Source organism: Sylvia atricapilla, chromosome 5 (genome assembly GCF_009819655.1).
Source record: "Sylvia atricapilla isolate bSylAtr1 chromosome 5, bSylAtr1.pri, whole genome shotgun sequence".
NCBI classification, from domain to species: Eukaryota; Metazoa; Chordata; class Aves; order Passeriformes; family Sylviidae; genus Sylvia; species Sylvia atricapilla.
The window spans coordinates 8,060,627-8,074,798 of NC_089144.1; the positions used below are offsets into that span (position 1 = coordinate 8,060,627).

The 14,172-nt window shown below is 34.7% G+C and overlaps 1 protein-coding gene across 1 annotated transcript in view; it reads right to left on the reverse strand.

The window, feature by feature from the left end:
• TBC1D22A (TBC1 domain family member 22A) overlaps positions 1 to 14,172 on the reverse strand; it is a 143,256-nt gene that overhangs the window by 58,501 nt on the left and 70,583 nt on the right. The window contains exon 11 of the mRNA XM_066318602.1: positions 10,041 to 10,168. Coding sequence (XP_066174699.1) covers positions 10,041 to 10,168 — 128 coding nt within the window. The remainder of the gene's footprint in view (positions 1 to 10,040; positions 10,169 to 14,172) is intronic.

Below are 14,172 nucleotides of genomic sequence, written 5' to 3' on the forward strand. Positions count from 1 at the left end.
CTGCATTCACAATCAAATTGCACTTTAGAAAAATTAACAGCTATTTCAACAGTACTGGAAGCTGCCTAAAGAACCTGAACCTAGAAAAACCTACAGGCTTCCCTATGCATATCACTGAGTTTTGATTTCTGGTTTTGCATGTCTAAGTACCTTCCTCATAAAAAAGCACGGGTTCTCATCTTTTCCTTTTTATTTTCCGCACTGAATCTTCCCTGATTTCAATGAATACTACCAAAGAAAAATGGACAAAAATTAGCAATACACAAACATATTTCCAATTCACACTTACTTGAAAACAGTTGACTTAGTGGTCAAGAATTTCACATCACAAGAAGTCCTTTTAAATATTATGAAAAGAATTTTAAGTCACTTTTAGCATAAATGGAGAAAGCTCCCATTTTGAGATGAAGATTTTTAAATCTGAGTGCCTACCAGCAAGCTGTGCACTTATGCTACAAAGCTAATGAAGATGGGAGTCAATATGTTCAATGGAGCCTACAAAGGCATTCAGTTGTTAAGCCACTCTAAACCATAAATCTCATAAATCACTCTAAATCTCTCTCTAGGCTCCTGAGTTTATTTACTGGGTGAAGCTTTAGATACCCAACACAGCAATGAACACAAACTTACAGAAAGACACCTATCTTCTTGCATTTCTATCTCAAACTGAACCTCACCTTTGCTGCTCACTGCAAGCCCACTGGTAGGAAGGACAGACCAGGAACTTTGGAGTTCTGGATCTGACAGACCTCTAAACACAGAAATTCCCATGTATTGGCAAGTAATATGCAAACCCATTCAAAGGCATGCATTTGTGTGAAGTTAACAACTTCTATTGTAATGGGGAGTCATATTTAAGCACCTCATACAGGCTGCTACTGTCAGTTTTGCATAGCCAGTGCCAGTGAAACTGCAGATCACAGTTGGGAAACTGAATGTGCACACTGCTCTGGGCTAAACCGTGGTCCAGCAGAACATCAGTCTTAGTCTCCTTTCATTGAGAATCTGAGAACTCTGTCTCTCCACAAGAAACTCTAAAATAAATAGGAAAAACTAACAAACTAGACTTGGATGATCAACAAAAGATACATATACACACCATTATAATTCTACAAATACCATCTGGCTTTTTTCTATTATAGAAGAAAACCTGTGAGCTATAGTCATACATAAAACACTCTCATATATGAAGGAGAGTACTCTAATTTCACACTGAAAAGCTGAATTATTGTTTAAGAAATTTGTTTTTTCTCCCTTGTGCACAATAATCCTAAGGCGTATTAAAGACTGTACATAAAGTTATGCATATCTATATATGGTTGAAGCAGTGTGGTTCTTTTTTTGACTAACACTCTCACCTTTTTTCTTCAAGTTTTCTATTATTTCAGATTGCACTTAACACAAGGCAAACAATAAGAGGTTAGTGACTTCAGTGGTGCTGTACTACTGAAATATAATTGCTGGCCACAATAAATTCCTAATGAGCACAACTTTTGCCAGCAGAAGGTTGCCCTGGTAACAAAGTTATTCCAGAATGTAACTATCCATTTGGTCGAAGGTGATGACATGCAGTTGTCTGACAAAGATTCAAAAACTATAAAAACTTTTCAATTCCTCAAGTTCAACGGAAGCTTGATGTACCAGGACTCCCTTGACACAAGAAAATACAGATTTGCTAAATACAAACAGATTGAGAAAATTCCAAATGAATGCAGAGTTAGAACAAGAACTCAATGCTAAAACAGCTACGTGTCTGGATTGCCAGTCTTGCAATAAAACATTCTTCTCTCACTTGTTCATGTCTTCCTATGGTTCCAAATAACTAAATATTATTTAAACCATACTTTTACATTTACTTTTAAAGATAACAATGTGAAAGGGTTTTCTTAAATTATAATGGAAGTTGACAAGATCAAGGCTGGCTTCACTAGAGAATAGGATGGTGAACTCCAGATATGAGGTAGGGAGCTAAAAAAATTCCCAAGAGAAAACAAGAGGTGGCAGAATCAAAAGTAGAGGCATGACCTGAGTACAGCCTCCTGAGGACACTGATGCTTCTTAACCCAGGAGGTTTTTTCTCTTACAGTCTATGGCAGATAGTGACAAGAAGAGTCACTACCAAGACACACAGTATTTTTACCTTTATTTCCTAAGAAAATTAAACTTTCATGTTTGCATTTTACATCTGGTAGGAAAGGTTATATCCCACTATGCCCATCTCCCCTGCTCCAGAACATTTAACCTACTGGCCAGTTTCAAATTGACAAATGCCTAGAAATCTGAAAGACATGATCCTACCCACATGTTAGTAATTGGATATTAAATATTCCTATGTCCAGACACTTCTTACAAGGCAACTAAGTCAAATTCTAAAGTTAAGGTACTGTCAAATGAGAGAAAAAATGTTCACGAATTAAAAGGACAAAAATAACAGAATCAACAACACTAAAATACTAAGTGGTCTTGAAAAATACTAGTTTGGTAGAGATGCAAAATTATTCAGAATCTTTTACTGGTAAAAAATAAAGTTGCCTTCAAAAAGTTTCAGAAAGCTGCTGTGCCACTGAATAATAAAATGTCAAATGAAATTCAGTCTGGGTACACACATACAGGCAAAAACACTGGAAAGCATAAACATCTGATGTCATCCATGACATGAACAACTAAGACACTCAAGTCAAACTAACTATGAACAATTACCTGAAGTACTCACCTTTGTCAGGAAAAATGGCATGAAAATGTATAAATAAAGAAATTAAAAAAAAAAAAAAAGGCAACTTTAATCTTATTTATGAATCCATGATGTTCTCAACTGTTAAAGTAAGTTTTCATTTACTAAACCACAGAAATAAGCACAAAAAGCACATGAAATGGAAGTACAGATATTTTCAGCTTATAAAAAGAGTGATTGTATACAAAGACAGAAAACAGTTTTGAAACAGTTGATGGGGAAAAAGTGAATAAAGAATGATTTGACATAATTTTGCTTAATCAAAGAAATAAGTGGAAGTGAATTCAAAAGAATCTTTTGTTAAATCAAAGAAGGAAAATTTCTTTTCACAGTGCATAAAGTAATTACAAAAAAATCACTGCCACAGGATGTTTTAAGCAGTATACTTTAAAACAATTAGATAAATATTTAATAATACTCAAGAGGCATTAAAAAATCAGTATAAGAGATAAATATATAATGAAGTTTGTTTATAGAATAGGATGGGGGGGGTATATACCTTCCCCACTATTTTGCTCTCACCTAAATGTGTGTTTGTTCGCTTAACCTAACCTGGTTCAAGGATCTTTGTGATCCAAAAAGACCAGACAGTAACAGTGAGAGGTTTCACACTCTCTAAATTCCTGGCCAGGAAAAAATTTAATTTGATTTCAGTACTCTTACTTTGAGTCTCTTGTCTCAGGTGGCTTAAGGCTTTGATTGAGATCAGACTAGAAATAATATCATTCTTTTATAGATTCCACAGTGTCTGTTGAGAAATATACTCCAGTTTTAACTTTAATTGATTTTTTTTTTAAATAGGCAATAAACACAAGACAACTCTACTGGAAAACACTTAAATCATTCTCAAGTTCAGGGAATGAAATTCACTGATTTGGTCTATGTGAAAAACAAAAAGACAGGAAAAAACTATAACTGCATTTTTGAACACTTCCTAAATTCCAATGAGTTATGGCCAGACGAAATTCATTATTATGTGTAAAATTTTTCCTACTCTTTATCTCTCTTTTTTGTGGGGCGTTTTTTTGGCTTTGTTTTGTTGTTTTCTTTTCTTTTCTTTCTTTTTCATTTATTTTTTTTGGGGGGGGGGAGGAGCAAGAGGTGGTGGTGTTACAATTTATGTAACCAAAATTTTATTTTAATAATTCCCGAGACTTAGACATCTACTTTCCATTTGGAAAGAGAGAAAATGTGCTTCTGCAGTTTTTCATGAGTTTAATAAGATTTCTAGATTCTCAGCACTTCTGATACTATTAGAAAATTGTACCAATATTATTTCTTAAAACTTAACGTTAGATGCTTACTTTTAAACAAAATACACTTCAGCCCTCCTTGAAGAAGGGAAGATATAAATGGTGGTCAATACACTGACATTTTCCAGAAAAAAAACAGTGTTAATTGTGGACAAAGAAAGCATCAGTCTCATCGATTAAGAAAAAATAATAAATTTCAAGAAGAAAAAAATGTATTTTTCTAGACCCACCTGCAGGATTTCAGGAAGAAAGACAGAAGCTGGCAGGCTCCACCAGCAACAAGTGCCCCCTATAGAAGTTTGTCTAAGGGATGCAATCTGAGAAATGAACTATCTACCAAGAAAGAAAATCTTCTTCAGAAAGATGGCAAATAAGGACAAGCAATCATTCTGATCTAACACTAGGGCTGAAATCACATCTCTTCTCTCGCATCCTCTCTCCTTTGCACTGGCTGTGGTAGTCATCAGCCTCCTCACTTCCCTAATGAGAGGAAAACTAACAGATACTTCCAAGGAGCTGAGGGGAACAGAAACTAGATGAAAAACCTATTTCAAGCAGTGAATAAAGTAAATCAACTCGCCAGTACTGTCAAATTCTACCGGTATTATTATTTGCCTTTTTCTGTGTCTTTTGTTAATCTTTGTAACTGTTTTGCATTTTATATGGTAGGATTTTATAAATTCTTTCATTTGCACTTAATTTTACACAGTAAGCTTTAAGGTACCTTGGTAACAGTAAAGTTTTACTCACACAAGAACAGGGCAATGCTGCAAAGTAGGACAGCAGGGCACCGTAAACAGTACCTACCTCACCTCCCTGGTTTTGTATTTCCAATGAGTTTGAGTGCATTATTCAAGTCAACTGCATCAGCTACTTACTGGTGAGCTGGCAATACAGCAGTCAGCTAAATGGTAGAAAACAAAAATGCCTCCTGGCAGGTGAAAATATTAGGCTGCGCACTTCAACTCTAAACATCCGCACAGCATATGACAGCATGTATTTAGAGCTGGAAACTAATATACATAGCTGCTACTTTATTTTCCTTTTCTTTTTTCTGAGCATTTCTCTTCTGCAAAATATGTACTACTGCTATGGTGAGTTACACAGAGAAATCACGGCACAAAAGACTGCACAAAAAGGTGATTTATGTGAGAACATCAGATCAGAAGGCAAACACTTTAATAAAAAATACATCCACTCCATTCTATATGAAAAATAAATACAATTAAGTACTTTTATGTCTATGAAAATTCCTATCCTATTTAAAACACCAGTCAGTATAACACCTTGTTATCTTGCATCCGAATAATTTGATGGCATTGTTAGAGACTTCCTTCCAGCTGCACACTGCCTACAAATTAAATGTAGTTTTGAACAGTTATTTAAGCAGTTAAAAATCACTGAAACTCAAAACTACACAGTGTTCTGCTCTAAATAATGGCATACAAGCACTGACATTCAAGTCTTGTATTGCCATTTCTAAGTCAAGGAGGAAGAATTGGGAATGGCTGCCACCACTGGAACAGCATTGCTTCCTATCCCCCAGGACAGGAGGACACAGCTCCATAAACACAGCACATCTTAGAAGTGCTTGAAGGGCAACACGCATTTTAAGAATTTAAATAAATGAAAATAAAAACTTCAGTGGAAATTGCCATAAAATGTCTTAGTCTGAAGGAAGGATATTTTCTGAGATTTGATGGTAAGCATATAAAATATTTTATCTAAAGCAAAACAAGACAGATGCTGAGCATTGAGGAGTCTCCACCTTTTTTAATACAGTATGTTGAATATTGAGTTAAAGTCAGAAGGCCACAAAAGTCAGTTTCAAATAGCAAATCAATCTTTAAAATAGTGTCAAAGCATCCTTCAGTCAAGCACTCAATATAAAAATAACTTGTATTTTGTAAATCCGTAGAAATATGTTAAACACTTACATATACTGAATATTTCAGCCATTGTGCTACTTCATTTTACCAATCCTTTGTGCCAAAGAAGATGATAACATATAAAATAAAAGGCAAGATATAATAAAGGATAAAACTCAGGTCTTATGTTACATTATTTTGGTTTGTGGACATGAACATTCATATTAATCAGTTTCAGCTCTATGGATTTAAATTTTAAATGTCTTAACAAGCAATTTCTATTTGGAAATAATTTACAAGGTATTTACTGCATTAAAAAAAACAGAAAAAAAAAACACAACAAGGGCTGAAACAAGTAAAGAAGTGGTATAATTCACTCATTGAAATGCAATTCAGGTTAAAGAATAAATCAAAATAAATACTTACAGCTAAAAAGCTTTCTCAATGTATCTTTTGTAAGCAAAATTGCATAATGTGTTTACTTTTTCTACTTTACAGTGTTCTTCAGAAGACAGTGATGTATTTTAGTGGATTTCATAGATGCACTTACAGAATAACAGAGTATTTACTGAAGTGAGGATTTGGGAGCCTTTCCAAATTTCTCTTTCCCTCAACTCGAACTAGCTCAAGTACAGGTATTTTGGATATGTTCAATGATTTACTCCACAGGCCCTAACAACTGACTGATAAATCCTAAATTAAACTAGACAGAGAATATGACTCCAGGCAGAGTACTCTTACTACCATATATTCCACCACAGAGGTGGACATCATTAAAGTGTCCATTTCTATTTTCACAAAAGTCACTGGAAGAACAGTAACAAATATGGAGACAGAATGCAGTTCCAACACCTCCAGCCAACAGCAGTTATCTCTCACACTAGGAAATACACAACAGCAGACCATTTAAGTGTGCTGTTATTCCCCTGAAAACCCTCTGTTGCAGTTCATGAGAAACTGGGGCCTGCTGTGAGAATCACCAGTCTAGAATTTCAGCTAGAAACAGCACGGTATTTATTTTTCCACTGAAACATAGGAAAACAGGCAGCTTGGCGAAACAAGGCATGGTTTCAGTGTTACTGAGGAGAGAGGAAGACAAAAGAGAAAAATTTTATTTTCCATGAAAACAGCAGCAGTAGATCCTCTCTTTTAAAAAGTGCCACTGAATTCTCTTCTCATTGGATTTCTGTAGGAAACAGAGCCAGGATGCACTCCTGGTGCAGACATGAAGGGATCTGACAGTAGCACCTGCCTTCCTATTCTTTCAACATGAAGGAATGTGACTGTCCCACCCATGCTGAACCCTCCTCTGACGCTGCTCCTCTGCCATTCCCACATCATGACACTCACAGGAACTGGAGATGAAGTAAATAGGCCCTTCAAAATGCCCCACCCCTCCCCAAGAGCCACAAGGTAGGTAGGGTCTGAGCAAAAGTCTGACATCAACAGTGTAGGGATGAATGCCTGTAAATGTCCCTGCTGATGTTACATAACAACATGACTAGCTCACCTTTCTGAAACTAAATGTGCAGGTAATGCTATTTCTGTTCACAGTAGTTCATGAATATCAGGGGATAAAAGTCAGTACAGGCACATCCTAAGTACCCACTGAAACAGGAGACAGTAAAACTGTAAATCTAAGCAGAATTCCCACATATCCTTAATCTACTGCTTTAGGATACATGAGGTAGCAAAAGCAAGCCTGATAACAGGATCATCAGCCTTTGAGTTCAGGGAGAAATGCAGTTAAACATATGTCCAGCCCTTAAAATAATAATCTAAAATTATTAGAGCTTTACCTGAAAAGCTGATTGTATTTCTTGCCTTTACTCATTTGACATCCAGACTCTTTCAAATCCAACATCACTGGTCCGTCCAGAGCTAAACCCTCTGAAAAACTTCTTTCACAATATATCTCTAAGTGAGAGATCTATCTTGGCCTATAGCAGGGTTTACAGTTAAAAATATGAAACACAAGAGACCCAACTGAACAAATTCTGTCACTGAGGTTTTCCTTTTGGAAAGCAGCACTGCTAATCCAGTCATAAACAATCAAGTTAGAAACTGCAGCCAACAGAGTGGCTTAATGACAAGTTGAGTAAAAATCTGTAATGTTATTGCTTAATACTTTAGCAAAAACTTTGCATGAACTTTCCTGGCTCTTGCAGGTTTACTGAATTTATTATCCATAGTATCAGGGTGAAAAGATCCATATTATAGGTTGATAATCAGTGTAATATAAGCACAATTGAAATCTGATTAGCAACTTGAGGAACTGCTTGAAGTTGCTTCAGAAAAAGGTGTCTACATTAAGACACCCTTATTGGTTTTAAATACACTATTAGACAAAACATCCATACAGAACAGTCTACTAAATAATGAAAACTAGGAAACAGCACAGAACTGCTGCACCTGCCAAGTCAAAACAAAGAATTATTCCTTAAGCTTGTTTAATATACAAAGATAGTCTCCACTCTGTGTATAAGAATTCCATTTAGGTATTTAGATATAAATACCTTGAAGAAACCTTGATTTAAATGATACCCTCAGAAATCTCATGCAAAGATTTAAGTATTAAGCTTTTAAATACTACTTTAAATACATTAGATTTTTTAAAAAATTATAATTAAATAATCAGAAGCACTTATTGTGGATAAAGATCCCACTGAAGTGCATCTTGAGAGGTGCTTATGGACTACCAATGAGAAAGGGCTCCTTTCAGCATGGCAATAGTTTGAGTAATTAACCCCAGACTTCATTTCCCAAGGAAAATTCTCAACATTATCATAGAATCATAGTTCAGAGATGAACTCAAATTGAAAAAAATCTACTTTTGAGGCACATATGGGTGGTTAGCTGGATTAAGGAGGCTCTTACATGATTTTATCAGATAGATAAGGCTAATGATCAGGAACCAAGTGCAGTGCTAGAGGTAGCATGCAAAAAACCTTCAGGAGCTAGAAATACTGCAGCAACAGCAACAAAAATTATTCAAAAGGAGGTAAATAAGTTACAGTAAAACATTTATATAGCTCAATCTCTCAAATTATCAGAAAGGTCTTATAAAGAATACATATTTTACACTGGAATAAAACAGCAGGTAATAATAGATATCACAATGAGTAACTGATATTATAATGAAACAAAGGAGGCCAAAGAACCTCAGATGGAAACAAGAGCCATTCAGATACTTGTTGAAGATAAACTCTGCAAGGATACCACCCCTTGGAATAGATTAACAGTACAACTGATAGATTCCTCATTACTTAACATGTTCTTTTCAGATTTGGATACCATCAGAAACAACTGAAACACTTACTGGACTCATTAATTGAAGAGCAAGCAGTTTTTCACCCTCTGTTACAGGTCTGGATAGATGATCTAAGTACATATTCTGGCATTAAAGTGTATGAAACTAATGGAACATTTCTGCATAATGAGTAGATATAAAGACACTGATATTTAAAGATATTACACCTCTTTACAAGGCATAAATTATGAGTTAATCTCATTTACTAATACAGTCGAAAATTCTTAAAGAATTTAAAATATTATTACTTTTCCCTCCTCCCCTAGCTTCAACAACAAAGTTGGTAGATAGAAATAGATAGTTTAAACATATAGTTAAAAATTGCATCCAGAAGCTACAGGAACATCAGGTAATAGAACTAAGAATGAGTAAATGCTTTTCTCAAATATCAATTCTTTCTCTTGACAAAAAGAAAAGAAATTATTGAGGAAAAATAATTATCACAACAACAGGTCAGCAACACAAAGAGTTTGTCTGGACAAACAGTAAGACAAAAGACAAGGCAAAGGACGAAGAACTGAAGATTGAAAGGTGATATTGGATTGAATAGTTAAGCAGATGGACAATAAGAAGCCTGAAACTCAGAATTGATGGAGGGCATTGATTAGGCACAATTCAATGTTTTGCTTCCCTGAAGAGACAGAAGGGAATATTAGTACAATAAACTATCACCACATCAAGTGCTTGGCTTTGAAGGGCAAGAAGACTGAAGACATTAAATGTTTCTAAGTAGCAGTGACCATTGAGGGTTTTTTTCTCTTATTTATGGTGATTCTCAGATGACACTAAAGCAAAGCATTCAAGAAAAAACACTCGCAAAGATACTGGCATGTCCAAAACACATTACCAGAGTTATGGAGGTTTAAAAAAGTACTTACTTGGTATGTGTCCCATAACCTGATGGTACACCGTAAAGGGACTTCTCTCATCAGCAAGTTATTCATCCAACGGAAAGCAAATTGCAAGTATTTCACCTCATGCTGATCCAAGTGCCTATGAACTTGTTCTGAAGACAGAATAAACAGGTATTTTACTGCAACTTTTCTGAAATCTTGAAGTATCAAGTGCAGTGCCTAAAACAATAAAATACTCTTCCAAACTCAAGGAAATAACTTGTGGTGGTGCATGCAAATTCTCACATCCAAATGAGAAGCAAAATATAAATTAGTTAAACATTACACTGGACTGATTTTTCTGCCACTGGATGGATTAAATAACTGGTCTGAGTTGCACTATCTTAATAAAACATTAATATCAGAGTTTTACAAAATACACAAAAATAGAGAGTTATAGTTGTGAAATTATTAGGTACATATATGCTCGTTAATTTCTTAGGCTACAAATTATTTGGGCAACACTACAAGAAACATCATTTCCAAATAACAGTGACCTCCAAAACTAAAATTTTGGCAATCAAAAAAGAAATTTACTACATTTAGAAGGTAAAGAAATATAAGGAAAGGACATGTAAAGTTTGCATTCATTTGAGACAAGAAAAAATGAGATTAATGTTAGGAAATAAGTGAGAAAACTTGAACTAATCTGCATCTTAAATAATTTTTTAGTAGTACAAATATATGAAAATAATACTAATACCAATCAGTGGTTTCTAAACCAGCACTCTCACACACTGTGTTTATTGTATACTATTTGAAAGCTGTGATAACACTTGCACAGGTTATTGCTAGAGCTAATAGAAATAATCTGCAACAAGACTTGTCTATATTGAAAGAATTTTCTGCAAAAAGGATCACAGACATTCTGTTAACAGGCTTTAGTTAACAGGCTCAAATATGACATTAGCATGGAAGATGACAAATACTGTAGAAATGTTAATGTCTTCTTTTGGACACATTTATGATAAAAAGTCTTTGTTAAAGTCTAAGTAAGACATTCCTACAGTCTCTCTGTATACAAATACATTCTTTGGAGATTTCTGCTGCCCAGATCATCCCTTCATCCAAATTCACAGGGGTGTATTATCAGCTAAAACAATGCGAAAATGCTCATCTTCCAAACTTTACAAATCTTTACAAACAAGACAAAAGAAGTATCTAAAAAGGCACTATACCACTAAATTAATCAAAAGAATAATCCCAAGAGTACAGCAGCACTATTACAGGAAACATTTCCTAGAGATTAAGGTAACAGAAGTTAAGTGATACTAAATCATAATAAAGACTGAAGCTGTTCATTTTTTTCCCTCAGGACGTATTTTTTGGTTATATGAAAGTATCAGCCAATATAAAACAGTTGTTTCAATATGGAATTAGGAAGTAGAAATCTTTTAGATTTTAAAAACAATCAGAAATGAGGAGTTTTTTTATAAAATAAGACATCACAAGACATTACTCCAAAGGTCCACATATCACTTCTTGTTTCCAAACATAACTGAAAACAAATATCAATGAAAATGTTATAAGCCCTGGTATTTCTCCATAGCACTTGTCAGCCTCTGTTAAAGCAATCTTCAGCAGACCTGGTATCTGTGTTCCTAAAGTCATATCCTTCCACAATATAAATACGAAAAAAAAAATAGACAAATTCTTAAATTGTGAGGCCCAGAACTGCACACTGCTCAAGGTGATGGTGCACCAACACTGAATACAGTGGAATAATCAACCCTTTTGACCAGCTGTTGATGCCGTGTTTGATCAGCACCCCAGGATGGCATTTGCTCATCTGGTCAGGACAAACCAGATCCCTTTCTTCAGGGCTGTTCTCCAGCCCCTCCTCTCCCAGTCTATACCTGTGCTCAGAATTACTTCATCATGGATGCAAGACTTTTAACTCATTAAATCTTCAAATCTTAAATAATTCATTAATGACTGCCAATGCTCCAATCTAACAATCCCTCTCCAAGGTATCTTCTTCTTCAAGAGGCAATAGTGCCTCCCTGGAGCATCATCTGCAGACTTGGTAATGGGGCATTCAACTCCTGCATCCAGATCACTGATAAAAATATTGAATAGAGTTGGCCTTAGACTTGAACATTTAAGGAAATTACTGGTAAATGTCACCTGCCAAATACAGCCTCACTCCCTACAACTCTTTAAGCCCTCTCCTCTGCCAGTTCTACACCCACTGCACCATTATTAGATCACTTATTTGCACCAAATGCTGAATTACTATTGTGCATCTGCCTTTGCTTTAGAAAAATTTAGCTGCAAGTTAAATATGCTGAAGTGAGATACTGGGTTAAATTTATTATTTAATGTCACATTTGGATACTTACATTACAGATTATTATGATTCAATAATCTGTACATCAAGCAGGATGTCAAAAAAAAGGGCAGTTTGATTTCTAAGCAAAATTACTAACTCACAAATTTTTTGTTCTTCACACAGCAGAAACAATTTTCATTTGGTTGTTTGCAGCCATTAAAAGTAAGTAATGAAGAACAATAAATCGTGCCAGTTGTGATATTTCAACTATGGTAGTTAATTGGCATAATGAATTTCTTGAAAGTTGCTTTCTAGTCTAAATAAGTTGAAAAATGGATTACTAAACTCTGTATACCTAATTGATGCAAGACTGGAATAGAAGATGCATTGAGTTAAGGAGCTAATTCTTCCTACTTTGTAAGTAATTGTAAGCAGAAGCAAAATTGCTGATAAAGGTAATTTGGACTGGCATAATCTAAATCTAAATTTTCCATTTCAGTGAAAATAAGTATGTATGCGCAATGAACAATAATTATTGTCAGCTTTAAGACTTCAAGTATTTTATAAAAACTACTTCTACTGCAGTTTCTGATAACAAAATTATTTTACAGTTTAAAAAATAATTCTTTAAAAAAATTCAAAAGAAATAAAAATTACATTTATTAAGTCTCTCAACACTTTCAATAAATCTACATATTAAGTTCAGGTGAAGGAAGTCTTCTGATTAAAGAATAAAATACATTACAGAGATGTGTTCCAAAACATCATACTGCCAAAAATAGATAACTTGTAGACAAAAACCATTTATAACTATTCATATTTTTATTAAATACTTATTGGTACCTTATTTTGAATGATCACATTTAGCTACCTTAAACAGATGCTTCTCACACCAGCTGGGTTCATACACATAAAATATTTATTCTTCATGTTCAATGTTAGCATCTCATGCTGTTTCACTGAAATAAAAACTAAAATCTGTATGATTACAGAATCATGAAGCAAACAGTTAAGGACAGAAACAACCTGTCAAAACAACTTGACTACTGTCCCAACAGGGGGATGATGTTAGAACGAGTCCCTAGGCAAGCTTACATATAAGCAAAGAAAAACCACAAAATAATATAAGATTATCCCTGAACTGCCAAACTATTGTGGCATAGCCACATACGGTGTCACCACATCCATCTGTACAATTCAACATTGCAGAACATTAGCCTTTAGGTGCTCACCTTTACTCAAAGATTCCTATCAATCCTAGCAACAGTTTCTGATGTTTGACCTAGCTTTGAAATTTTGAATATTATTTAAAGTTTATTTTTCAGTCATATTTCATACCCTGAAAAATTGGGTTTTAACTCTGTTTTATCAATATTTTATACATATTTCATTGTAAATATAAAAAGCACTAAGTGTTAAAAATTATCTGAAATGCAGGTAAGCTAACAATCTCTCATAAAGAGGCCTTTTAGCTCAACAAAAGGAAGAAAAGTGAGTATTTCCCATGAAGAGTCACACAATTTTTCTTAGAAAGTGCAAGAGTAACTGCTCTGCTACCAAAGCAAAAAGTAAAAAAAGTAAAAGGCTCCTTTGCCACAGGAGCTTATTGGCACTGCCCTTTGCATGCAAAATGCCCAATTTTTTTGCATTGATCCTTAACGTACAAAAACATGTTACAGAAACACGTTAACACTCCTGTTTTCCATGGAATCATATAATCATTTAGGCTGCAAAAGACCTGTAACTTCTTGATACTAAACCTAACACTGCAAAGCCCACCAAAAAACCATGCCCCTAAGGGCCACATCTACACATCTTTTAAATACCTCCAGGGATGGTGACTCA